Source organism: Xenopus tropicalis, chromosome 1, assembly GCF_000004195.4.
Source record: "Xenopus tropicalis strain Nigerian chromosome 1, UCB_Xtro_10.0, whole genome shotgun sequence".
In the NCBI taxonomy this organism is placed as follows: domain Eukaryota; kingdom Metazoa; phylum Chordata; class Amphibia; order Anura; family Pipidae; genus Xenopus; species Xenopus tropicalis.
In genome coordinates this window covers 101413979-101441827 of record NC_030677.2, presented here as the reverse complement: position 1 = coordinate 101441827, position 27849 = coordinate 101413979, and the positions used below count along the sequence as shown (strand labels likewise).

Genomic DNA, 27849 nt, shown 5'->3' with positions numbered 1-27849 from the left:
AGCAGGGCCAGACTCTTCCCCCTGTGAAGGGCGGGTTAAACTCATAAGTGACCAGTGAGACAGCCGATCATATAGCGTTTATGGCAAAATGGGAGGGATGAAATTGTGAAAATATTACTGGCTAGCGGAGTTGCAGGAAAGGCGTTGAGTCACCCAATCACAGCTCGACGCGATGTGATTGATAAGACAATTGGCCAAGGGAGGGAAGGGGAACGAGTTGCAGGTATGGGTTGCGTAGGAATCCTTTGAGGATTGGTATGTGGGCTGTTCTCGAATACTTCTGCATTCCATTGCCGCTGCTTTTCTAAAAGTACTGTATTTGTTTTCTAAACAAACGTCTCTTAAACCCAGCAGCTTAGATTTTGAACATACAAACATGTAAAGTCTTTCTATTGTTATTCGCAGGGCGGAGAAGGTGAGCGAAAATCATTAGTCACGTGCCCTACTCCAAAGTGCGAAAAGCTGTGTTGGTGAGGGGATGTTACCACATTTCCTGTCTTGCTTTCCTGCTTATATAGTCTTTCCCTGGATGTTACTTATTCATTTGTGGTTGTACAACACAGAAGGCTTGAGGTCAGCAATTAAATACAGTTTGCCAGCTTTTCTGGAAAAAAAAATAATGGCTTTAGAATATATTTGCTTTTTGCTTTATATTTGCCTTTTACTTTATGGTAAGATTGGCAAAAAGTGTCATTTTACCGCCAAGGCCAGATGGCAACTCTATATAATGCATTTTTTAATTTTGGTAAAAGGTATGGTCACTATTGTTGTTGCATAGTAAAGTATAATGGTAAAATGACAAGGAAAGGAAGGGCAGTGACAATTTGTTAGGTATCCCTAAGTGACTGCTAAGCTTGGACCCTGGGTCATTGCCCCTAGTTGCTGAAAAAAAACATCTTCACAGAAGGTGGCTGCACCACCATCTTTTGTGAATTCACAGTGGTCCTTTGTGGTGGTCCAGGCAGGGGACCTCTGGAAACCAGCCGACTGCAACATCACAGCCTACTCCCTTTTACGTCACCACCTGCGGCCTAGTGTGTTGCTGGCACCCTATCCCCAGTGATTTCCACTTTTCTTGCTCTTGTAAGGAACATTTTTATTTTTTGTCATGCTTTATGTAAGGCAGCTTATCGGCTCCTTTGGCATTCTGGCTATGATGTGTGAATCGGGCACCAGTTCCAGGATGCAAAGTTGTCTTGTGCCTAGCGTCCTTTTTCCTTTTAATTTCCTGTTGTGACTGCAACTTGGTCCTGCCTTGTGAACCATAGCTGCCTTCCTCAACCCGGACATTTTTGACTGCTCCCTGGAACTGCATTATTTGGTTCACGATAAATAAATTAATATCGGCGAAGATATCAGTTCTGGCCCTACCAAGAACAAATTAGAAAGCCGATACCTGTATGATTGGATCAAACGGGGTGATCCCAACTGAATTCCAAGGTGCCAGGAATGCTGCTGGACTACTCTGCATTTTTAGCTAGGGGTTAGCGATAGGGACAGCATTTAAACTTAAAGGAGAAAGAAAGGTGAAAACTAAGTAAGCTTTATCAAAAAGCTCTATGTAAATACAGCCATAAGCACTTACAGAAACGCTGCACTGAGTTCTCTGTGAAAAGATTTGTTGTGTCTGCAATTCCTGTGCCAGAGACACGCAGCTCTCTCTCCCCTCTCCTGCTCCCCCCCCCCTTAGGAATGTGGATCTGATCCAATCAGCAGGAAGCTGACTCATAACTAACTAACTGAGCATGTACACTTGGTCTGGGTCTCAGTGCAGGAGCGAGGCATTATGGGAACTTTCTTTACACAGCTCAGCGTTTTCTCTTCCTGTTTGGCTCCTGATCATCTGAACTGGAGAACTATGGGGAGACTTAAGGGCACTATTGAGAGAACTGAAAGTATGCCTGCAGCTTGAGATTAACTCTTTATTAGTCTTTCCTTCTCCTTTAAAAACTATGCGATAAGGGAGAGGTGAGGGGGGTTAGGTGATAAGTGATAGTTAAGGGGGCTTTTAGCGCCTGGGGGTATAGTTCTAACACGTACGTACGTAAGTCTAACAAGTGCCATCCAGTTAGTTTTACCAACATATCCTTTTCTGCAGGGACATTTCTAGAAATAAATTACATTTTTTCATATACAAGTGTGTTAACCTCTTAACTTTTTTTGAATGCCTTGTGTGGGATGTAAAACCACATTACCCGTAATGATGCTGCTACAGTTTTGACAGGAGAGACAAGGAAAGGTACCAATCAAGGGTTTTCTTAAAAATCTCTGCTTTTTGTTCCTTAGGTGGTTGGATATCAGTATGTACCAAGTAATCACTGAAATTTTTCCCTTTATATGCAAACAAACGTTCCTCACTTTCTTTGAGTGAATATCATAGGTAGTAACGAAAGCCTATCCAGTGATCTGTTCTCTTTTTTATTGCTCGTTATTTTCTTCCGTGGTCTTTTCTAGTTTCTAGCTACTTTTCGGCTTTTAAGAATAGATTTAGGATACCCTTTGTTCCTTAACATCTGGATCATCTTCTCTTTCCTGTCCATATAATCTGATGTGTTTACATCTCACCTGACTTTTGGAAAGACCGATTTTGGAAAGACCAGTTTTTTTTACAGCCCCTCCATACAAAAAAGATATCATCCTCAAATCTACATTACCAGAAAATACTGAGAAACTCAGAGAAAACATGTTCTGTAATATAATGTTCTGTTCAAGCTCATACATGAAGATATTTGCCATGTTAGCACCCATACTAGTACCTTGTGTCTGGAGATAGTATTGTGATCTGAACATGATGTAATTTCATGTCAAAATAATTTGTTATATAGTGCAAAGGAAGAAGACTAGATACCAGTTTGTAAGTGTGTTCTATGCAAAAGTTTGTTGGCCAGTCCTTCATCATGAGGAATACATGTATAAAGGCTAGAGACTTCAGTGGTACAAAGGAGAGCTTCCTTATCATCCAGTATATTTATATGTGCAATTTTTTTGAGAAAATCTGTGGTGTCTCTCAGACACTCTCAGTACTCAAACCCATGGAAATTGGCACCCTTTGGCCATCTCTCTCCCTTGAAGAACATCTGGGACATAGAAGGTTAAATCTTTGTCTTTATTGTGGCTTGCCTGGTCACCTACCAACAAATGTCTGACTTGTCCTTCTTCACCTCATATAAATCCTTCTCTCACTGTACAATGGGAAGACAAAGTCCTGGTCAGAAATATGACTGTCCAATTGACCTTCTTCCTGGGTCTCAAATACCTTTTGGGTGCACTTATCTGCTATCAGAACCTGAGCTAAAGGTGGCCACACACGTGGCGATTTCCGATCTTGGTCGCACGAAAGATCTCTGACTGAACACCATCTTCACATGAGAAAAGTTTTCTCTCGTATTTGGTCGCACCAGTTATTTGTCAGATTTGAGAAATGTAAATTTGATAAAACTTCTTGAATTTCTTGAATTGGTTATTGCTCCTAGTGGCATTCAAATGGATCAAAAAAAGATTTCAGCCATTCTTGACTTACCTGTTCCGTCTTCTAACCTCGATTCTGTCTTCGACTTCAAATCAGATTTGCAAGCTTTTACAGGAACCAATTCTTCTTCATCATCCTGATCCAACCAGACCCTTGTGGTTCACTGTGCAGCTTTAAATCATTCTGTTATCACTTCCCTCTCCTGTTTCAAGCTTGTAATGTGCAATGTCTTTCTCTGTTATCCTGTGAGAGTGAGACACACACAGGCACCCAGTACAAGCCTGAGCCAGGGAGAAGGAAGCAATGACAGAATGATTTAAAGCCTCCGACTGAACACAGATGCTGCAAGGAAGCTAGAAATATATTATCAAAGGGGGAAAATGACATAAGGCTGGGAAAAGTTTGGAGAATAGGAAGAGTATGCCACATGACGGGGCAGACATGAGAGAAGGGTATGTTAGTCGTAGATGAAAAAAAAGCAGGAATAGGAAAAAACAAGGAGGCACATTAAGAAAAAGGCCAAATGAGGAAATTGCACATGGAGAGACCGAAGCAAGAATAGTATTTAGGCAAGTGAGGACCTTAAAGGAGAAGGAAAGGCTAAGTCACTTGGGGGTGCCAAAATGTTAGGCACCCCCAAGTGACTTAGAGCGCCTACCTTGTACCCCGGGCTGGTGCCCCTGTACGGAGGGAACAGCACCAGCCCGGGGCACCTGTAGACACCACTTCCTCCTTCCTTTGCGCGCTGCCGGCGAAATCCGCCGGCCGGCGCATGCGCAGTAGAGTGAAAAGCCGACTTTAATGTTAAAGTTCGGCTTTTCACTCTACTGCGCATGCGCGCGCAAGCGAGGAGGAAGGAGGAAGCGCCGGCAGCTACCCCGGGCTGGTGCTGTTCCCTCCGTACAGGGGCAACAGCCCGGGGTACAAGGTAGGCGTTCTAAGTCACTTGGGGGTGCCTAACATTTTGGCACCCCCAAGTGACTTAGCCTTTCCTTCTCCTTTAAATTATTCCTTTATCAGCATTACCAAACATGTGCTTTGGTTCACCCAGTTATGATGTAAGATATTAGGTGTATTGGCTGTGGCTGCTCCTCTGGAAATTCAAAGCTAAGGCATTGCAGGTACACACATGATATCACAACATATCTGAGCAAAGTAAGTATTTAGCAGTACTGATAAAGGAGTAAATATAATTTCAGAACTGGTGCTGCCCTCTGCTTGCCTTTTTTACTTGCCACTCTGCATTCCCCTGCAGGGGTGGGTAGGGTTGTAAGTAGAAAAAAATATCCACAGAGGCAGAAAGTAAAATTGGGAAATAAAAAGCTTTTGGGCAAGGATATTAAAAGAAGAGAGTATCAGGCCCTGATATCAAGAGAATAAGATAAAAAGTGGAATAAAATTTGTGGTTGGGGCAGGGATAATATACCCTATATATATATATATATATAGGAATTAGGAGGGTGGTGGATATAAGATCTGGTGCCTTTTATTACATATGGTATATATATATATATATATACACACACACATACACCATGAAACCCACTGACTGTTGGAGCCAGAGGTGAACACTGCTAATTTACATTTTTAACTTTTACAAGTTGCAGGCACACAATGGCAGTGTGGTACCCATTGCTGGCTGAAAGTGGTGGGATTTTCCCTATTTATAAGTAGGACTCTTTTCTATTTGAATAAAAGGGTATGGCTTACAAACAAGGCAAGTAATTCCTTCATGGGACTTGCCTAATGGAAAAGGTCACTTTAGATACCAACAGAACAACACATCTCTAGAGTTTGCCATCACGATTGGTTGAATGCAAACATGGTAAGAAGGAATGTTCTGGACATTTTAAAGAGATACTGACACCAGAAATTAAATCCCTTTTTTACAAATTTTATAACACTGTATTTGCATGCTCTTTATAGTTTTGCCCAGGGGCGTAACTATAAAGGAAGCAGAGCCTGTGGTTGCAAGGGGCCCTGAAGTGAATAAATGAGCAATTTCAATATATCTTGGTAGAACAGGTCAATTTACTAATATATTGGGGGCCCTAAATTGGATTTGCTGTGGAGCAAATTAACATCTATTTATGCCACTGGTTTTTCCTTAATAATATTTGCCCAATGCTTTTACATTAAACAACCAATCCTTATGTTCCTCTATGAGGGGGCTGCCATATTTGTGCTGCAGTAGTCCGTTAACCTTAGATGCCATAATTGACAGGTTGAAAAGGGACAGTCAGGTTGGTGAAACAGTAGGGTTTAGGAGATTCATGTAACACTTACTTATAAAAGAAGCCCTATCAGTGGGAAACAATCAACATGACCTTTAACTTTTACATACATTTATATTTTGAAGAATAGGTTTTTGGTGTCAGTGTCCCTTTAAGAAGTGATATTCCACTATTGTCTAGTCAAGGGAAAAATACATGAATAATAGCAGCAGTTACACATCCAGTATGTTTTGGGTTTATATACCCATCCCCAAGTACCAAATATAACAAGTTCTTACAAAGAACAGCACTGACTTGTATAAGGGAAATCCCATAAGATTGTAACCACAGTACAGTATATTACGTTTATCCACAACTAAAAAAAAAAAAGCATCCAAATGTGTTGGTTTTGCAGGCCGGGGGACCCAGGATCCTATGCACTTATCATTTCCTGTGGTTCTTTGCAATGCAAAGCACAGGATATTGTGTAAGCAGGGCAAAAGTGTTTCCTCATGTAGCACCCTCCGATTAAAATATTCCTTTAATGCGGCATGAGGGGGTCTGGTCTAGGGTTGCCAACTGTTGTTTTTTTCTTGGGCCTGTTTGGGTCTCAACTGCCTGTTTGGTATTGAGCCTTATAAAACCCAAACAATAATCTGCCCAATAAATGAAAAACATTTATATATTAAGATCCTCACAATGATTTTTTTCTATCAGCATGGCTTAGTTATTAAGTACAGTTAATTTTGGAATTAAATACAGAAAGAAAAAGCAAATCAATCAGTTAATTAAAATTTCTGATTTCAGAGATTTTTGGTTAATTGGTTTCTATATAACAGATTCCATACTTTTAATTAAATGATTTGATTTACTTAACAGGCAAAATATAAAAAGACCTAGGGGTAGATTTATTAAGACACGAATGAACGCTCCGAGTGTACTTTCGCCGATTTTTTTTGTATGCTTGCGCAAAAAATTCGGAAAGGTTCTGCCGCTGTTTACAATAGCTCAGTACGAAAATTTTGTGACTTTCAGATCGCCAATACGATATTATCGTGACTAATACAAAAAGAGCAGATGTAAATTGTCCCAGAATATCACTGACTGTGACACAGTAAATGTTGATGTAAAGGTGAGCTACCCCTTTAACTACACAGCTATGGCACATAGGGTATTTTGTTTATTTTCCCGGGACGAAAATTGCATATGTACTCCATGCTAACTTTCATGGGAAAATCACTGACAATCAAAATACTCTATGTGCCATAGTTCCCAAACCCTAGCATGTTGTTAGCAATCCACTGGCACCCTTGGGTTAGAAATGTGCTTAGTGGATGAACTAATATGATTTGACCCTTAATACTTTCAATTATTTATGAGTAATATAAGTTTTAAGAATAGCACACACTGGGGTTGTGCTGCCTGTGACTGGAATGCTGGGATTTTGCTTGTTTAAAAAGCACCTCTCCCATTGTGATACCCTAAGGATCAGATGTAGCCTTCATGGACTGCATTAAAAAATTACCTCCATGGCAGTATGCTGGTTTCTCTGTGACACTGCTTTGGTGCCATTAATGGATCCCTTTTCACTCCATCTCCATTTGGAATTTAAGAAGTGACATTTAACCATTTCAGATTAACAATAATTACAGTAATACTATTAATGAACCAGTGACAATATTGTTAGCTGTGCCTCTCTGCAAAGTATTTTAGGACTTCCAAATCTTGGGCAAAAATATGTCTGCTTTGAATACATCATATAGTGAGGACCATCATTGGTTCTTCTATACTCCAGGGACTCCTAGTAGCCAATGTGTCTCTAACACTCAAATGGCAGGACAGCACAGCAATGCCTTCATGAGCAGAGATTCCAACTAACTAATATTCCAATGTGGGCATTTTGAGTGTGATTTTTTTAAAGGAGATGGCAAGGTAAAAACTAAGTAAGCTTTATCAAAAAGGTCTATGTAAATACAGCCATAAGCGCTTACAGTAATGCTGCACTCTCTATCAAAAGAAACACAGGATTTCTTGTCTCTTTTTTTGTAAACTTGATGTTCCAGTGTCTGACTTCCTCTCTCAGAAACAGCTTGAATTCTAAGAACTCCCTCCCGCTCCCTTAGGAATGTGTGATCTCAGCTATAACAGCTAGAGACTGCAGGAAGGAAGCCACTTAAAATGGCACCTGCTATCTTAAGCAAAAGGAGAGAGCTTCTTAAGCTGTTTACTCAGGTATGTTAACATGTTTCTGCAAAATAAATATATTGTTCTAGGTGGCATTAATGTGGCAAATCTATTGGCAGTAAAATGCCAAAATGACTTTCCTTCTCCAATAAATTAACAGGAAGCTTAAAATAAAAAATCTAGGACTGGTGTATTGCCATCCTAAAGGCATGGATTAAGCTGCCTCTGGTGCTGGTGGAATGGTTAGCCCATTCTTGCTTTTAAGCGACCCTGATTTTCAGTTCCCTTCAGGTTTCTGTCTATAGCATTGGTGGTTCTATATAAGCATTATGTCGAGGGCATTTCATTGTTCACCAGATGGTAAATAAAACGATAGAAAAAGATTTGGAGCTATTTGTTGGGGCAGAGCGAATACGCTAATAGAGCCAATCAGCCAGGCAGTGCCATTCTCCTAGAGCAGGTACTGCATTGCCATTCCTTCCATTTATGAAATACCCCCTCTAGAAGTTCTCTCTTGAGTATACAGCATGGTCACAAGGTCACAGAATAATGGTGATTTAGCCACACACACATTAGCATCAAAACCTTGCTTTGATCAAGGCCCATACATAACCTTCAGTAACTGCCTAGAAACCCAGTATTTGACCTGGGTAAATGTCAAAGATACCAAGTTAGTCCACTTGCTAAATATGGGCCTGCCAAGTCATGGCTAATAGTGGCTAAAATGAGGGTTGGACTGGGACAAAGGGACACTGGAAAAAAAGGGGTGCGCCCCAACCCTCGTGGGACCTGCTGACCTTGACCCAGTCAGTGCCTGCTCTACCCTGTCACTCCCCTGCTGCCCTGCCTCCCCCAATTGCAGCATAAGTAAGAATAAGGTGGGGAAGGGGCTGGCAGTGGATGAGTAGGTGGGTGACGGTGGCCCCAGAGGGGGTGTGGGAGCCCCAGTGGACCTCACACACATTAGTGGCTAAAATGGAATAAAAGCTGAGGGTGCTAAATGGTAAAAAGAAAGCTGGGTCCTACTTATATGCCATTGAGCTACAAAGGGTCAGTGTTTCCGTACTGGACTGAATACAGTAAATGAATGCCAGGGGTATAGTGCAAACTTGTGTTTTGTCTTTGTGATTTTTTTAGTATTGTTATCGTTATTCATTATTAGTATTACGCACAACTGCAGTGACATGAGCCACATTACCCTGCAATTGTAACTCCAATGACAAAGTATTAATTTCTACATTTAACCAATTCACCGTTGATTTCATTTGTTTATTTAACCCCCAGGTAATTTTTTTTATATTTCCCTCTGGCACGCCAACCTTCAGTACTTCCATCTCCAGTTTTCTTAAAGGAGAACTACCCCCCTGGGCTATAAAAGCCCCCTTAACTTGCACTGCTTGACCCCTCTCACCTCTCCCTTATTAGGTAGTTTCTAATTTTAAAAACTGTCCCTATCGCTAACCCCAACCTAAAAGAGCAGAATAGCACAGCTGCGTATCTGCCCGACATCTTCCCTGCAAGTGAACAGTCTTTGGGTCTCACCACCGACACAAACCCTGCTTGCGCATCCACAGACTAAGCAGATTTCCTGCTACCACCAACTGCGCATGCGCAAGCATGGTTCATATCGGCAGTGAGACCCAAAGACTGTTCGCTTGCAGGGAAGATGTTGGGCAGGTACGAATCTGCACTACTCTGCTCTTTTAGCTTGGGGTTAGAGATAGGGACAGTTTTTAAAGTTAGAAACTACCCCATAAGGGAGAGGTGAGGGGGGTCAAGGCAGTGCTATATGAGGGGGCTTTTATAGCCCGGGGGTTGTAGATCTCCTTTAAACAAAGCTGTCATAATAAAACTTCTGTCAAAACCGCATCCTTCTTCCATGCCACAAGTAATAATGATGATGAACTTGCTGATGCCATTCTTTTATTAAGGGAGGTACACTATTTAGGGGCATTTTAAATAAGATTTAATCCAGAGGAGTTCCTAATGGACTCCCAGTAACAGGGGCAGATTAATGCCTAGGCATACTTAGGCTATAGCCTAGGGGCCCATGGAGATCAGGGGCCCATTGGCACTGCACCCAGACATGCTTGCAGATCATCATCCAGTGGTGCACATCTGTACCCAAGCTCTCTGTGCCGGGTGCACACGCATCACTGAACCCGACCCACTCCTTGTTATGCAGATTTAATGGAATGCTGCAATTTTACTGCTGATATTTACACCTTGTTACAGTTGGGCACTGTTTGTGGTGGTGGTTTGAGAGCTCCAAATATCAAGTGCTGTACTTAGGGGGCTGCAGTTGGGGTGACTGCCTCAGTCCTCACCTCTATGGGCCCCACAGATCAGCAGTAATAGGCTGCAGGAATAACAAAGAAATGCATTTATGCCTCACAGATGTATCTTTGCATTTTTTTTGTAAGAGACAGCAGCTATAGGAAAGAAAAAAAATAGTTTAATTTTATATCAATGCTATCCATCATTCAGGCTCCAGCCATTTTAAATCACAACTCCCTGCATTCCCGAAAGCTGAAATTTGATGCTGACAGTTTAACATCAGCTAAGATCAGAATTCTGTATTACAGTGCTCTCCAAGATTTCCCATGCTGATAATACATTATATATATTATAACATAAAGCACCAACAGATTCTGCCTTGTTAGTTAAACACTGTAATATAATTATTGGCTGCTACAAAAGGTAAAGAGAGCCCTGCATAATAGCACTTGCAAAAAAGAAGGGGTATGAGACAAGACAGTGGCACCAATCAATGCATTTAGCAGGTGGCATTAGCATGCAGTGTATATCAAAGGAATGCTAGATAAAGATAAGCTTTTCTATAAAAAAAAAAGTGTTTGAAGACAGAGAGATCAGCAGAAAATCGTAGAATGTGAGAGGGAATTTCAGAGAATGGGTACCACTGCAGCAAAGTCTTTTACTTGTGCATGGGAATAGGTAAATGAGTGAGGTGTTAAATATTTTGTAATGGTACCTAAATGGTAACCTATGGGCAACACAATGTGAAAAAAAACATGAATTTTATTTTCTCTCCCAAAAAAGCATGTTTTATGAAGTCACAAGGTAAAGGTATCAAATCTACAGGATAGATAGACGGATACGATCTCTTCACCGTGCCGTTTCCATCCCAGATTTCAACCTTTATACCTTAAACAGCCAACATTATATATCTCTGCATTTATATACATCTGAAAAGAATGAAAACGGATACTTCACTGTTCTCACCACAAGGTGTCGCCACTATATGGCAGAATTATCAAAGTGAGGAATTATAGCTCACCACAGAAAAACTATTCATTCCTACGGGATTTTTAGTAGTGTATTTATCAATGGGTAAAAGTTAGAGTTCACCATTTGATAAATAATCTAAACATCAAATAGGAATGAATAGAGAGTGGGAACATTTTTCTGTGGTGAGCTCAATTTTTTTCCTTTGATAAATCTTCCCCATAGCATATAACTTATGCCTAAAGCAACTATAATCAACTAGAGTTTTTTTTACAATGATTCTTGTAAAAATATTTCTATTTGTTATTCTTTTCTGTTTTTTATGTTAATAAAATATGTTTAAAACAAGTTTGAGGTAGGAATTACTGCACAACATAGACTTGATCTGCAATAACAGTTCTTGCCTGGTGTACTAAATACCAATGACAAAGTTAGTTTCATCTTTCACAGTAAATGTTATTGGTGTTTTTCACAGACACCAGAGGGAGCTGAAAGGATGCATTGCACAAGAGGCACTGGTATGTTATGGAAATGACGGGGACACAACTAAATTTATAAAATTAAGAGAAGTTTTATAATTGAGATTTTGCTGGACAAACAACAGCACAACATAATCCTAGAGACTTCTTGTACATGTCACGGTTTGCTAAGGGTTCTGGTACATCAGAGCTAGGAGCTTCTGGTGGTTCTTTCATATCTATGGAATTCAGAATAAATAGCATTTTATTACCAAGCAGTTCATCCAAAGTACACATACAGCGAGAGCCCCCAGTTTTGCAATTGTGTCCCAAAAAATATCAATACTAAGGGTAACAGGCCATCCTATCCCAAATTAACAGCCTTGAACAGGGTAACCACCTGTCTGGTTTTAAACTGGACAGCCTGGTTTTGCTTAGTGCAAAACCTGTAAAATAAATCAACCTCATCCATGCCCCTGATGTCTGAGGGTGAAGACACATGGAGCCACTAGTAGCAGCTACTTGTTGTGGCTTTAAAAAAGACAATGCTGATCATTTACTGATACTGATGATTGTCACTACGTGTGTTTTAGCAGAGGCTATTCTCAGTATTGTCTATGGCAGGGTATTTTCTAGAGTTTAATAGCCATTAACAAGTATCGCTACTAGTAGCTCCGCTTGTCTTCGCCCCTTAGACTTGCCCCTTTGTCACAACGCTGCCTTAACTCAGCCCCCCCCCTTTTTGTATATAAGCTCAGTATCTTGAGACAATATCAGTTGTTCTCTGTGTTTAAAAAATGGTTAATGGCAATGATTTAAATTATGTACATGCTGGTTTTAAAATTTGCCATTGGGCTGTTGGATTTAGCACAGGGCAGTATGCTTTTGTGTATATGTCTATGTGTGTTTGGAATCAGGGTTGTTTAATAATTAAAGAGACATTGTTACTCATTGTTCGACATGAGTTCAATGAATAGGGTTTGTGTTAAATATACTTTTTACCTGTTGTTTTAATAACAGTTTTTTTTTCTTTTTTTATGAGCTGAATGGGAAACATGGAGTAGCTTAAATTTCCTCTTTTTTCCTGTTTAGTTTTGACACATAGGAACTGCAGAGTATGTGCTTCAGAATAAGAACTCCCAAGTCAGTACAGTACTGAATCTCCATTTAACTGCAGAAAAACATTAGCAAAAGAGAAATGAATTGCATACATCACAGAACTTTCCTTGCCTACAGCCATCACTAAACCACAGTACCTGAGAAGGTTAAATGTAAAGGACAAAAGGACACCTACAAGTGCCTTCTAAGTATATTATAAAAGCATTAAAGGTAACTGAGCTTAATATGACTTTTTTCCAGGGGGGGCGGGTTTGTTTAAAAAAAAAAACAGAAAAATACAAAACAAAAAATGAAAAAGAAAAATCTAATCAAACAGAGAGAAACAGTTGAAAGGTTCAAGGTTACATATCCAGTTGGTCAAATTACATAACACGTATATTCATGGTAGATATCAGCCTCTTTACCTTGAGGGACATAAATAGGGTGCTCTCTATTATTATCAGCAAGAGATGCTTTATTAACAAGTTATGCGGCATCAATGTCTTAGGGCCCTATGGGAATATCAGCCAATAGCCAGATCTGGAGAAAATATGGGCCTGCAACTCATACTATTTCCATCTTTTTTTATCTGCAATAACTTTTGAGCAAAACATAATTCATCCTCTTCAGCTACAGTGCTCTACAACAAATATGTGGCATGGTGTCCCGGTGCTTAGAGCCTTTCTGCTTTGCAGCACTGGGGTCCTAAGTTTGATTTCAACCAACCATCTACATAGAGTTTCTATGTTTTTTTCTCTGTCTGTGTGGGTTTCCTCCCGCATTTCAAAACCCTACTGGCAGGTTAATCGAATCCTGAAGTTCCATTTACTTTTAATTAAAAGAATAATCCAGATGATTAATGTCTCCTGTATAAACGGGTGCAGCTCACAGCTCAGCCAGGCAGAGGTGCACTCTCAAAGTGTAAAACAGTACCAGCAGTTGTGTTTTTTTAAATAAAAATCATTGCACTTACAGAATGAAGTGGATAATCAGCTTTAAAATTTGATCAGCACAGCAGCCCAATGCATTTTAGCAATTAGTCTGATGCCTATTGATGAAAAAGTAATTAATATATAATGTACTGTTACCCTGCACTCATGAAAACTGTGTGTTAGTTTCAGAAACCATGTGGGCAGCTATTCAAGCTGAAAAAGGAGAATGATCACAGTGTCATAGCAGATAACAGATAAGCTGTGTAGAATACACTGGGTTTAGTTCTGGATCTAATACCATTCATGGCTCTCTACAGAACTATATAATGAATTCCTCTCTCATATAAAATAGGACATTTGTTGTCAATAAATGTTTTATTTGTAGGTTCTAGATCAACAGATAATACATTAAATATTTAAAAAAGCTAATTCAAAAGTAACTTTCTACATAATACTGAAATTTTTTTTATAAGGCTATAAATCAGTACCTATCAGAGAGAGAATATTCATAGCAGACTTTGATCTATTCAACGTGTCAGTGCATGTCCAATGTGCAGTTCAGAACCTACAGAGCTCTCAGTTCCACATATATAACATGCAATCTAACCCTTTCAGATCATTTAAACTCTTATACTTATATTGTAGTCTCACCCGCTGTGACCTACAGCACCTATATTTGCCTATTTGTGTCTGTTACCCTCCCATATAGATTGTAAGCTCTACAGGACAAGGACCTTCATCCTCTTGTGTCTTTGCAACTGTATCTTGTATTTATTTGTATTAATTGTTATACTTTGTATTTATGTATTATTATCTTAAAAACCCTGTTTCTATTAATGTATTCTACTGTACAGCACTGCGTACATAAGTAGCGCTTTATAAATAAAGATATACATACATACATTTTATCATTCAACACTCTTGTTTTTGAAGAATGTGTTAAGTCAGCCACCCAGTTGCCATTCATATTGCAAAAAGCCAGAAGTCAACACTAACTTATAAATTTCTTTATTGTTTGTGCTTCATAAGCTACATGCATACTCCATGTTATGGGTTTAAAGAAATTATTAAATATAGTTGCACTTCTGGGTCTGCTTGTTTAACTGCTGTGTAGACTAGAAAGATATGTGGCTTTACTGACTTCTAAGTTACTTATATAGAAAATAATAAATGTTTTGTGTAAATTTTGCTTCCTATGAAGCATAACTGAGAGATGACCCTTATATGAAAACAATTCCAAAGTCTTTCCCTGAAAGCTTATAATAATGACTGCTTCCGCACATAAATGAACTACAATATCAAGATGAATAGGGCATCTTCTGCAGAATAACCTATTCCATTATGTGTTCCTGAATCTTTATGACTATAAAATTTATGTTTCACACATAGAAACAGTAAATACTATCCCTTTAACAATAACTTTCTTCCATACATTTGAGTTTATTACTAAGAAATATTTTATGGAACCCTAAACCTGTTCTCTTGTTATCTCCCTGTAGAAACAGATAATAAGACAGACACATGCTCTTATTCAAAAAGCTGGGCTTTTGAATGTTTATTTGATAACCAAAGAAAAATGAACAAATAAAAAATGTTAAAATGAAACTTTGAATACTTTTGTTTTATAAATTACAATTATTTAAATATACAGACACATTTAACAACAGATTGCATTAAAAAAACACAAAATATTTACATTGTTCAACGTTTTTGGTCACCGTTGTAAATCAGTCAATATGACTGGAATATATGAACCTTGTTCAGGCTGTAAGATATTCTTTAAGTGTAACATCTTTGCATAAACCTGCAAGGACTTTATTTTGCACACAGTGAACTAAGTAGAACTGATTTAGCAAAATCTTTTTTTACCAGAAATCTCCCAAATGAGCAGCTATAAAAAGCAAATGTTTGCATTTTCTATGCAAGAAACAAATCAGTATTTATCCACCTAACAGAAGACGGACAGCTTATTGACCTATAGTGGCCTGATCTGTAGTACCTGTCTGCATTTGAAGAGAATGGAATGAGCATTGTCCCCTCATACCTGCAGTGTATTGCGGATATTTTTTTTTTTAATATTATCTGGAGTCCTCCATTTTTCTATTAACATCCTCTTTAAAGTGTAAAAAACAGTACACAATATAATTAGTGCAATAATCAGTATCAGTCTAATCAATACCTGATTTAAAAATGTATAACTCAGGCCAGATTTGGGTGCAGTAGGATGGCACACATGCAGTCTACATTTTGATCCCCCCCAAAAATAAAGCTCTATTGAGCATTTGTAGCAATACATTTTGGCATAGAATAGATGTAGAATCTGTAAACAGAACAAAGTAAAAATTCAAAAGTAAAATGTAATTGTACTGTGGGCATAAAAAAAGTAAGTGCTGCCCCTCAGTAACGTTAATCTGTCTACTGTTTACTAGCCTAATGTTACTATTAACTAGCTGTTCAAAGCTTTCAGCAAGTATACAGCTGACCAGCTCATAGTATTCCACGCTAATTGACAACTGTGGACAACTGTCAGCAATAAAAAACACCCTATTGGTGATGTTCAACAGTTTTTAGTTTTTGAATCAGTTTCAACTTGGTTGCTTTCAGGTGATCAGTGTTCACACAGTAAGGTCTGTATCAACAGGACGGATTTTGATAGAGGTAGACTTCAGGGGGTAGTATCGGCCCTTCCAGGTCTTCCAGAATATCCCTTGTTTCCTCTCATGCCTTGCTCGGGGTACTGAGAGAAAATATTTCCCATTAAGGTTAGAATGGCCGCATGAGCTAAACCACCATCCTCCTGTAAGCATAAAAAAAAATCATGGTTAGTTGCATATTTTAATACATAGTATAAATTAAAACCTCAATATTACAACCTACAGTATGGGTCAGGGCTATTTCTTAAATTAAATGCTGCTTTTATTTATCAATTACTTCATGCATTGAATTATAACACCAATGGCTTTGGACAGGTTTATCTCATGCACTGTAAACAATCAGCTTATTTTAAGTCTCATTAAAATGTTACTTAAAGCAGCTCAGAGCTAAGGTTAATGTTAGTGGGTATTTCATTGTAGGCTGTAAGCCCTAGTTTGCTACTCATTAAAAGATTATAAATGTCTGATTGATATGTATATGTATTTTTAAGAATTTATCTGACCTGAAAGGTGTTTGGCGCAGTTAAAATCAGATTTTTTGTCTTGATCTCTGTCACGAGTAGAGAATTGTAGTTGTTGAAAGTCACTTAGCGCATTTTCTAGTTCCCCAGTCACTGGGCCAAGAAGCTGAAGAGCATAGGCTTCATTAGAACCAGCCAGTAGAAACTTTGCTTCCATGTGTTGGACATTATTTTCCCAGTCCTGGAGATCAATGTGTATGAGATACTGTCCCTGCTGAGTAATCTGGTGCATCTTTTCTAGTCCCAGCCAGAACTCTCCTGCAAGCACAAGAAATCCAGTTAATTATTTATATGACTTACTTTAAATGAAATAATAACATAGTGAATGTACTTCTTATGCCTTATGTAACACGCACAGACTCAAAGGCTAAAAAAGGCATAGAGTTATTCTGTTAAACTAATCCTGAGTGGTCCTGTGGGTGATGGGGTAAATGTTTTTAAGCAATCACAAAGCTATAGTTAAAAAAACCTAACAAACCCTCTTCTGTAGAAATAACTACATTTATACACTTTACTGTATGAGCTTTGTAGACAGCATTGTAAAAAAAAGAATAGCAGAACAAAGCAAAATATTTTCTTACTTACCATTTAGGTTTCCAAAACCATCTGTGTAAGCATCCCAGAGCCGATCAAAATCAACAGAGCCATCAGTACGTCTCTGTGTAACAGTCCAGCCTGCGTCTGTTGTAAAAAAAAAAAAATTGTACATTAGTCACATCTGTAACTGGAAAAAAAACATTGCTCTGTCCTTGGTTACTGATATGTGTTGGTAACTATATTCTGAGGAACTATGCGTCATTACAAAATAGCTTATTTGCAATGCCAGATTTTTTTATATGGCCTTCTGCCTTTATGCAAACTAATTTCTCTAAACAATGTGAGGTGTGCAGTGCAATGAAAATCTAGTAACCCGCACTAATAAAAAATATAACAAAGTTCACTCACCGGCTGTCATTTCACAATAGACTTCAAAAGGTTGAGCACCAGAAGGCTGTATTGAGAAGATTCCGCTGGACTTTTTTCCTTCTAAGAAGATTTGGTGACAGTCAGAAGGGAACACTGAAAAGCAAAAGAAGATATCATTAAAAAGTTGTCTAGTTTGTCAACAAATGAATCAATAGACATGACTAATATACATATCCAATAAAAATGTACAATAAAAGGTCTGCAACGCCATATATCATCAACGAACACTAAAGTTTCTTAATTTCAAGCCATGTTAGATGATGATGCATTATAGCAGTAAGGTACATATCCAAGTAATAAATGACTAGACACTGTAAGACATTATTTACAACCCGTACAGCTCTTCTGTTATGATTCATAGTTCATGACACTGTTCTGACCCTGTGCTATTTAATAAGTTACAAAAAAAAAATCTGCTTTACTTGTGGACTTTAACCTCAACCCCTTACATGTGCCAACATGATACAATTTTAACAGAAAAGACTAAAGTCCATTCGTAGCTCATGAAAATCAGAAATTAAAGTTTGTGATGCAAATTTAGATCAATCATTTTTTTCCGTAGATAACCAAACAGATAAGGTAAAGGGTTTAAGTCCATGGTAAAAATAAGTCTTTTATGGTGAGAGTAGTAAATATGAACTTTCACCCAATTCTAAAGTCTCCCTCCTCCCTGATCTGGCTGAGGAATGTCAGGCTTGGCCTCCTGCATGTTTACAATTTCAGGTTTTTGTGATAATGTACACTTCACTACCTAGTCTGCAGGCAATTTAAAGGGATATTTTACCATTTTATTAAAAGGCCTGTACCAACCATTTCTACTAGCCCAAACACAGTAAATTTGGATAACATGGAATATTAGATGTAATGATCACCCTTCTTTGCATTTTTAAAATATCACCATTGCTTTAGCTGTAAATGTTGACTGACTTTTGATGCATTTGTTAAATGGTTTTCTTTAATTTCATTTAATATGTGCTTTTTTTTTGGGTTAAAACTCTAACTCAATTTCTAGAGTCCTGGCAATGGATTACTTTCTCTAAAGTTTCACAGGTTGAATACATAAACATTTCTTTCCATAATAACATTTTTTTTCTTTTAAAAATTTACAAAGTAACTTTGGCAGTACTGACTGTCAATGTATAACCATGAATGTACTGGTTACAGAATAATTATAAACTTAGTCTGTTTCTCTTCAAGTTAATTGTAAATGTGGATTTGTAATACAAAACATGTTGCAATAATGCATTTTGGAAAATGTATTGCTTAAAAGGCTGAACAACTATAATTAGGGATATGAAAATATGGCTTCATTATGTATCAAGAGATTTGAATGCTTCAGGCTATAGTTTGTGCTCAACCCACCACCTTGAAATGATTCCGTGTAACAGTAAGTGTGACGCATTGTAAAGAATTACATCAGCTGTGCAATGTGAGAAGTAGGGGAAAGGTTACACGGGGAATTCTGAAAGGCTGCTCCTTCTTTTCTGTGGTACGGAACATTAAGAAAATCCCCTACACACACAGTTATGTGAACTTTCCCCTACTTCATAGAAATATGTCTATTGTGCATCATCCTTTAACTTCTGCTGCATTTTTACAGGTATGGGATCCCTTATCTGGAAACCCGTTTTCCAGAAAGCTCCAAATTATGGGAAGGTCATCTCCCATAAAATAAACAGTAACTTGCACTAACCTGACACTGACATCTAATTTGCATGGATTTATATTTGTGGCAAAATTATGCTATTGGGCTTATTTAATCTTTAAATGATTTTTAGCAGACTTAAGGTATTGTGATCAAAATTAAGGAAAGATCCCTTATCCTGAAAACCCCAGGTCCCAATCATTTTGGATAATAGATCTTATACTTGTACTGTTAAATCAGTATCATAGGTGGTAGTTTGTCACTGTTTCTGTTTTTGGGTGGTAACCCTTAGTCTTGGACATTTGTAACACAGGCTGTCATCTGCAAAGCTTCTCATCTACTGACTGTGTATATCTGGCATTGTTGAAAGTAGGCTGATGAATTAAGCTTTAGTGGCACTGTACTAGTTAAGTCTCCCCTCTGACTTCATTCATCCCATTGAAGACTAAACCCTATTATTCCTCCTACGGGGACTGAACTTTCACACAGTTGGAAGCTTTCCAAGTGTTTTCTGCTAAGGGCACAGAGACTTCATCTTCTGGAGGTGGCTAAACCCTCTCCTACATGGAATAGGGCTTCAACTTTCACACACTCGGCTCTGAGCCAAGACTTCTTATCCCCATCTGTTTTCTATGCAAACAACTGGGGCTTTGTACAGGCTCCATACTGTACTAAAATGACATTGAAGGGAGCTGTTCTCATGATGCAGGTGCAAGAGAGACAACTCATACAGGGTCATTCCATTAACACACTGGACTGGCACCAAAGGGGCTATTTACAGTACCAGTATGGATGTAACAGTCTTGCTTTGTTTCAAAGAGACAATTTTCACTCTTGCAATGTGAGCTAAGTATTCCTTGTACTACTACTTTATTACATGTATAGGAAATAATGTACCCCTTTCATAAAATGAAAAAAAAAATTATAAAACATCTCAGAGTTCAGTGACCATATAAATTGCTTTTATATGTCATTGTATGTCAAGAAGGGTCCTACTTTTTAATATACATCTGCAGTGAAATGCTAAGTTAACAATGTTTGAGAATGCTAGTACAGAGATGACATACCTGCATATGCTCTTTTATAGCCTAGCATTTTTCAAACCCCCTAAGAGGAGGACTGTATGTTAATATATCACACTGGACATAAATTTGCAATCGAAATAGTTACAGGCTTAGCTGTTTCCTGAACATGCTACAGAAGGAGACAAAATTACCACAAAGCAGCATGCTAGCAGACAGAAAATCACATTTAGATGACCTACAGAAATACTTGGCAGGAAAAGTCACGTAGGCTTATAACTTTCTTAAATTTGTAGGCTCTGTCCACAATTAAATGTGTGAATGGATTTAACCCAGAACAGAAAGGAAGCTAGAACAAGTGTGTACAATACTATAAGAACAACAGTTCAAGCTTTATATAAGCATGTCTAGCCTGCACCAGGATTAAAAAGGGGACTAAGAGCAGATGATGGAATGTTTTGAATGCTATTACAGTTTTATATATGAAAGCAAAGGGTTTTCTTGGTATAGGTTCAGTTACACAACATGGGTGTTTTCTGTGTTTGCTTGTCCTTAATACTGGACACAAAGCTAGCATGCAGGCAAGTGCATTTAAAATAATACACAGAAAAAGATACAGTTACATAATGTACCATTTTCATGTCAGGATGATAAACTGTATTAATCTGCTTGTTAGTTCTGTAATGAATACTACAGTCCTTACTGAGCCCTAAACAACAAGACTAGGAATAAAAGGAGTCATTATGAAAGCATAATTGCCCTGCTTTGGCATTACTTACCATGTTTTCCTTCTTCTGTGCTACTGTTACTCTGAGCTTCATCTTCAACAGTTTTTTTAAGGTTCATCTTCCATGTCTGAGTTTCAAGTCTGTTACTCTGAATCTGTAATATATGCTTTGTATTAGCTACATATATTATAAAGTTTGTCATTCTATATATCTGCTCATTCCTCTAACTTGTTTCATAAATATTTAATCTCTCCCTGCATTCAATTCATTGACCGATAAAAGTTAGACTTACTGTATTTTGTAAGCTTTTAATTTGCAAATTTTGTTTATCCAGTTTGTATTGCTGCAGTTTAATCTTCTCTAAAAGCTCATCAATCCTCTTGCTTTGAATCTCCATTAAAGTCTGCAATAGAACAGAAAATGCAATCATTAAATAAATGCTTCAAGTGTAATATTAACTATGAAACTCATATATGCTTTACTTTCATGGGAGTTACTACAAATTCCCTCTCTAATCAATCCCTTTACAATATCCAAAGTCCACTATTGATGGCAACAATACCAACACATTCTTCAGTGGGAAATTAGCAGTACCATAAAATGATTCACCACAATGTTTTTTTACAAAGAATGTAAGGTGCACATGCTCATGTATAGAAATCTGTTGTACTAACTACAGCACATTTTACACCCCACAAAACACTTCCTCCCCCCCTTGATCAGTGAAACAAGAGAGTTTTACATCACCACCCACTGCACATGCAGTACGTGCAGAATGGGGGATGCTGAGTGTTTGTTGAGATTTTATTACACATCTTTCCCTAATGCCTCAGCTTTAGGTATATCCTACTACTAGACAGATTTCCTAAACAATTTTATTCTTACTGCCAATGCAGAATATACATACTTCTAGCTAGGTGGATTATATACTCTTGGACCCTTATTATAATGTATTTTTATTACATGGAGTTCATATGGGTGATAATGTACCCCATGTTTTGGAAGTTACCAAGTTTCATGTCCACATAAGCAATCATTAAATCTAATGACATAACTAATTTGACATATCACATATCTAAGCACTAAAATTAATGTACTAATACAGATATCTGTGCCAGCATGCACACACATACCTTTACCAACATATACTTTATAGTCCCTATATACAGACCACTGAAAGAACAGCCCAGTGATTATGGCAAATAATGTTTTGCAAACATACATAGAGACATTTATGGTTGAACAGATGACTTGTTATAAACAGGATCAAAACATAGCATGCCTTTAAGTGAGGAGGACAGAGCAGTAAACAAGTTACTGCCCTTTGGAATGGCAGCTTCTTATGTTCCAGGAAACATCTCTCATTGAACTTGTCTCGGGATCAGAATTTAAAGACAGCTGTTCACTGTTTGCCACTTATAGTATAGGCAATTTAAATGACAGTTCGTGCCAGAATGTTTCAGTACTGTTACTGCATACCTTACCTAGAAATGTATATATTATTAATAGGAAGGAAAGCTGTACCAGCAAACAGCTGCTGAACATAGACAGAGAAAGACTGAAAATAGGAGTTTAGTTTTGTTTAAATATAATTTGGCAGTAAGTGGCTAAAGTGGATTATATGGATAAAAGGAAGAAGCAGTAGGTGGTTAATGGGGTTATGTGGATTACTAGGATTTACAAGGATTGGTTACCTTATTAAGTAACCACAATAAATGGATAAACTTCTCTGTGGCGTACAGATTGTTTTTAAACAGGAGCATGGAACACTGGGGGTGTTTATATGTATTGCTTCATCAGATCAATAACATTCAGTGCATGCAGAGAGTAAAAATTCAGTGCTACGTACGGTGGGCTACTGTTACATACATCACTCTAATGATAACTGCTCCTTTCCTGCCATAACTGGTTTAAAAGGAGCAGCATGCCTGCATTGCTAGGCAACCACCCTGTATTTCCCATTTAATTTATTTTGCATCCATTGCATTTAATACTTAAAATGATGCGTACCCATACTAATTATTATAGCGTCAGGCTATGAAGTGAAAATTGATATTTAAAGGTATCTGGATATGTAGTTTAACACAAGCTTGAGGGTTAACATCTGCATGTGCCTTTTTTTCTAGAGCCATAAGTAATCCTTTACACAATTAAGTGCCAAAGTGATCAAGCACAGTAACCTATAGCAACCAAGAGGATGTTTCCTATTCTATTGTAATGTAGACTTGACCATCACAGCCAAGAACTGGTTGGTTGCAATATATTACTGTACCTATACAGTTTGATGCCTTCCATTCACTTCCCCTGCATTGTCCCCACATTGCTGTCTCACCTGGATGCTCAGCAGGTCCTCTTTTTCACTGCGATTCTGCCTCTTGCTTGGCTCCAGCAGCTGGATCTTGGCCTCCATATTCTGCAGCCTGTGCTCCAGGAGCTGTCTGTCTTTACTGATCTCCTGCACCTTTCCTTTCAGCCCCTGGGACACATCATACAGCTGCTTGTCCTTATCCTCCAGCTCCTGCAACCTTCCCTTCAGCACCTCCCCACTCTCCCGCACTTCACTGGCTTGCCTGCTTAGCTCCAGCAAGGACACATTGTGCTGTACTAGCTTGCCACTGATCTCCTTCAGCTGCCCCTTGGTCTTGTCCACATGTTCTTTGAGCCCATGACCTAACTGGAGCAACCCATGAGCTAGTACATTTACTTCATCCCAGGAGGCATACTGCACCTTCTTCTCTGAAGAGAATCCCCAGCTCTCCCCTCCCAGCACTAGCAGGCTCAGCACTAGCAGGCTCACAGTTATACTTGCAAGTAACAGCTTCATCTTTGCGTAATTCCTTCACTATATCCCCTTCACCCTGTCTGCCTTTCTCAAGTTCAGGCTTGTGCTCTCTGTCAAGGAACCCTTCTTTATATACAGTCTATGACCCCTCCTCTCGCCCTCCCTTATTCTTCTCTCAATGAGTGTGACTAGGGGAGTGGCAAATGTCACTCTGCCTTCAGTCGGCTCTCCAGAGTGAATTCCTGCTTGTTGGTTCTCCTCAAACACACGCATTTAGCCGCATGGATTTTGCCTGGGAATTAAGCTTCCCAGACAATCGTTAGGTAACAGATAGCCTGTTACACCGGATTAATGTATATATGCAGAACAGGTACTAGCAGTTTCATTAATATGCGCAGTGCTATTTTAGTATTCATATTATAATATGTGTACTTCATTTTCTTAAACGCCCTAGCATAAAATTATGCAGCTGTATGTGTATTGCTGCTACTATTTTATTATTTATTCCAGAACTGTCTTTCCAACATGTAAGTATGAGTATTTATTAGTGCTTGCAAAATGCCTGTGTACAGTCACAAAGATGGTGTCTCTGGGGGGAAGCAAGCAAGTAGGAGAGAATGCTATGTATGTGGTTAAAGACAAAGAGGCCCTGTGATATGGAGCCCAAATAAGTGTCACATTTTATGTGCTCTAACTGAAGAGCAGCCAAAAGGGAGGTCACCATAGAAGAGTATTACTCGTGACATTAGCAGAGTCATTGGGTTCAGCGTGGAATAAGCACTAAAAGTCTGGCACGTATCTGGTGTCAGTTGTTTCATGCACCTGCTTTGAGCACCAGTCTGGAACAGAAACCCCTTGCATTCATGCTTTCTATCAATTGTACCTAAATCCACTGGTGTTAATAGATTAAACTGGACCTAGCAGCAAATTAATTTTAGATCCTGCTGGTACAGTAGGTTCAAATTATGTGCATAGTTGGAAATTATATATTTAAAGACACAGACACTGACATATTAAAAGTTTATGTTCATCTAACCTTGACCTGTAAGGGTGAAGACACACTGAGCTACTAGTAGCAGCTAGTTTTTCACTGCTACTAAACACCAAAAAATACCCTGCCAATACTGAAAATTGACTCTGCTAAAACACACATAGAGGCAATTGATCAGAATTGTCTATTTTAGTAGCCAAGACAAGTAGCTACTACTAGTAGCAATGTGTGTCTTTACCCTAAAAAAGAAGGAAAGTTATAATCATAGGGACTTGCAAATATTAGGCATCCCCAGTGATTGTAATCATTTACCTAATACCCTGAGCTGGTGCTCCTGTTAAGAGAAAACTACACCGTGTAGGTACTTCTGTGCAAGTACCACGTTGCAGTATTAGTCCTTCTTCTTCCTTCTTTTTGGGGGGTGCTCATGTGCAGTAGAGTGAAAATCTGAACTTTAATGGGATACTGACACCTAAAATTAAACTGTTTTAAAATATATCATAACATTGTCATTGCATGAACTTTATAATGTTGTCATAAAAGTACTTCCTGATGTTTTACATTCCCTATCTGATCCCCCAAGTCCCTCTATGAGGGGGCTGCCATATTTGTGCGGCAAGAGTCTGTTAGCATTAGAAGCTATAAATAACAGGCTGAAAAGGGGCAGTCAGGTTTAGGAACTTTAAATAACAGTTACTTACAAAAGCAAACCTTTCCTTGAAAAATTATTAACATGACCTATTGGTAACTTTTTATGTTAATTAATATTTTGAAGAGTATTTTTTGTGTCAGTATCACTTTAAGAAAAAGCCGTTTCACTCTACTGCTCATGTGCTGGCCAGGGGCAACAGAAGAAAGAAGAATCAGAAGAAAGTGGTTTTTATACAGAAGTACTCCAGGCTGGTGCAGGTTTTTGCTAACAGGAGAACCAGCCCAGGGTATAGGAGGTAAAAGGCATTTTCTTTGGTTATAAGGAATAAAATACTTTACATTTGCTTGCCCCATATAAGTTTAGTTTTTCTGTTATTTTTAAAAGTGCAACATATGTCATAATTCAGAAATTACTTGCTGTGATCCCCCTGTAGTTATATCTACATGCATAAATAGGACATTTACAGAGCTGCAGTTATGTGCACCTATCTAAATATACATGTCTCCATTGTGATACCTATTTGCACCTACAGCTGCACTTTGTTTATTTTTGAACAGGCCTGGACAGCATGAAGCTGGCACGTGCATAAAGTTGGAGACGTGCGGGTGTGCCGTCCTGCAGCCACAGGATACTCTGTGAGTGAATCAGAACAGCTATTTCCCAGACACAAGATTAGAAATTGTGAAAGTGTCAATCGGCCAAAAATACACAGGATGTTGTGTCACACTGTGCTTCAAATATAGACGTGCCAGAGGTCTCATCAGAACACAATCAAAGAAGGACCACGTATTTCATACATCTATCACTATACAGTACGTCATATAACAATTAGCATACAATTAAGGCATTGCAATACAATAACCCATAGGTTTAATAGCTCATTTGGCTTTACATCTCCTACAAGTCCTATTTCTTAGTTACTAGGCAAAGGCCACTGTATCTAGTTTCTCTAATTTACATATCTGTATTATTGGCTCATAGGTATGTAGGTTATTGTAGGTGTGCAGTTGTATTCCATCCAAATGCATGCGTTTGTGTTGTAGGAGCATAATTGTAACACTCCAGTACAGGGAAAAATACTAATTATTCTAGTTATAACTGAGTTTTTGTTCCTTGAAGATGCACTACATCTTCATGTCATGATACATCTATTGACTATACAGTATATAAATATTTTATATATAGTTACATAGGTATAGTTTCTCTTTAAGTGAAAAAGCATATACAGCTCACGGTAGGTTCTTGAATACCAGGTTCTTTATTTTCTCTACATCTTTTTATACCTATTACTGGAGATATATTTTGTATATTATGATGGATTTGAAGTTCATACTTTCTGTGACAGGGTCTTTCAGTCATGACTTAGAATAGTGCTTTCAAATTCCTTGCATGGTACAGGCCCATAAACATGAAGACTTGTTTGATAAAAGACTGGAACCCAAAGGAGTCTATGGAGCCCAAAGGGAGACCGAGGCCCACAGTTGCACAGCTTAGAGTGCCATTATTACTCTGGCTTTCCATGGAAATTAGTCTGTTGAATACCCACTCTAGAATGCCTGTGTGGTACATATGTAGTGGCATAGTGCAGTATAATATATAGTAGAGGTATTAATCTTTTCATACCTATTTATACCCATACCTATCTGAATCTATCTACAGTATATATGTCTATCTATTTATTCTATCTGTGCCTTTGTCTGTATATTTATCGTTATATAAGAATCCATCACTCTTTATTTTTTTAATCATAAGTGTATCTCCCTGCAATGCTTCCTTATATTATTTTTCTTTTTGCAGTGATGGTTATTCATGTGTACACCCAATTACAAAACCATTGGAACGAAGTGGAGAAAAATCTTTTCACCTTTCACCTATTTATCAATTCCGTTGTTCCAAATGTTCGAATTTTTTTTTCTCCATTCCCACAATGCGACGATTTTTTAGAAATGTGGGGGAGTGACGAGGCATTTCCATCACACAGCATTTTTCTGGATGCAGACTTGACCTACAGGTTACTGTGTGAAAGTTCATCGCAAATCCTTGTGGTGCGCAGCTCTTCCGCATGCTGATCATTTTCCAGACAAAGAACTTTTGTTGTGCCCAGGAGAGTGATGACGACCCTTAGCTGGATCTCTATATCCTGCTCTAAAGATTATTTATTGGAGGGCAAGAGGGACATTATGACATAAATATTTTTCCAGTGACATTAAAAGAGATTAAACCAAAAAATAAAATTTTGCCTAATGTTGCCTAAATATAATGCTAAGCAACTTTGTAATATATGTTCA

At 38.3% G+C, this 27849-nt stretch overlaps 1 protein-coding gene and 1 long non-coding RNA gene across 5 annotated transcripts; one reads left to right on the top strand and one right to left on the bottom strand.

Annotated features, from left to right (window-relative positions):
- The first annotated feature begins 131 nt into the window (after positions 1-131).
- LOC105945731 lies at positions 132-27849 on the top strand. Of its 4 annotated transcripts, none has more exons than XR_004223456.1 (4): positions 132-223; positions 406-470; positions 26119-26373; positions 27359-27849. It is a non-coding gene; the product is annotated as an uncharacterized LOC105945731 (long non-coding RNA). The 4 variants fall into 4 exon arrangements; XR_004223458.1 differs by having other exon boundaries at positions 219-310; XR_004223457.1 differs by lacking the exon at positions 406-470.
- angptl4 (angiopoietin like 4) lies at positions 15126-24047 on the bottom strand. Its single transcript, XM_002938552.4, has 7 exons — positions 23469-24047; positions 21429-21539; positions 21188-21290; positions 17721-17834; positions 17361-17456; positions 16758-17033; positions 15126-16397 (listed from the first exon to the last, which is right to left on the bottom strand). Exons 1-7 carry the CDS (start codon positions 23958-23960, stop codon positions 16216-16218), a joined length of 1374 nt encoding a protein of 457 aa, XP_002938598.2. The 5' UTR covers positions 23961-24047; the 3' UTR covers positions 15126-16215.

Coding starts and splice junctions, on each gene's coding strand:
- angptl4 (XM_002938552.4), bottom strand. CDS start 23,960: ATGAAGCTGTTACTTGCAAGTATAACTGTGAGCCTGCTAGTGCTGAGC. Junction 17,034..17,360: donor TGGTTTTGGAAACCTAAATG/GTAAGTAAGAAA, acceptor TTGTGCTTGCAG/GAGAGTTCTGGCTGGGACTA. Junction 16,398..16,757: donor CTGCGCCAAACACCTTTCAG/GTCAGATAAATT, acceptor TTATGCTTACAG/GAGGATGGTGGTTTAGCTCA.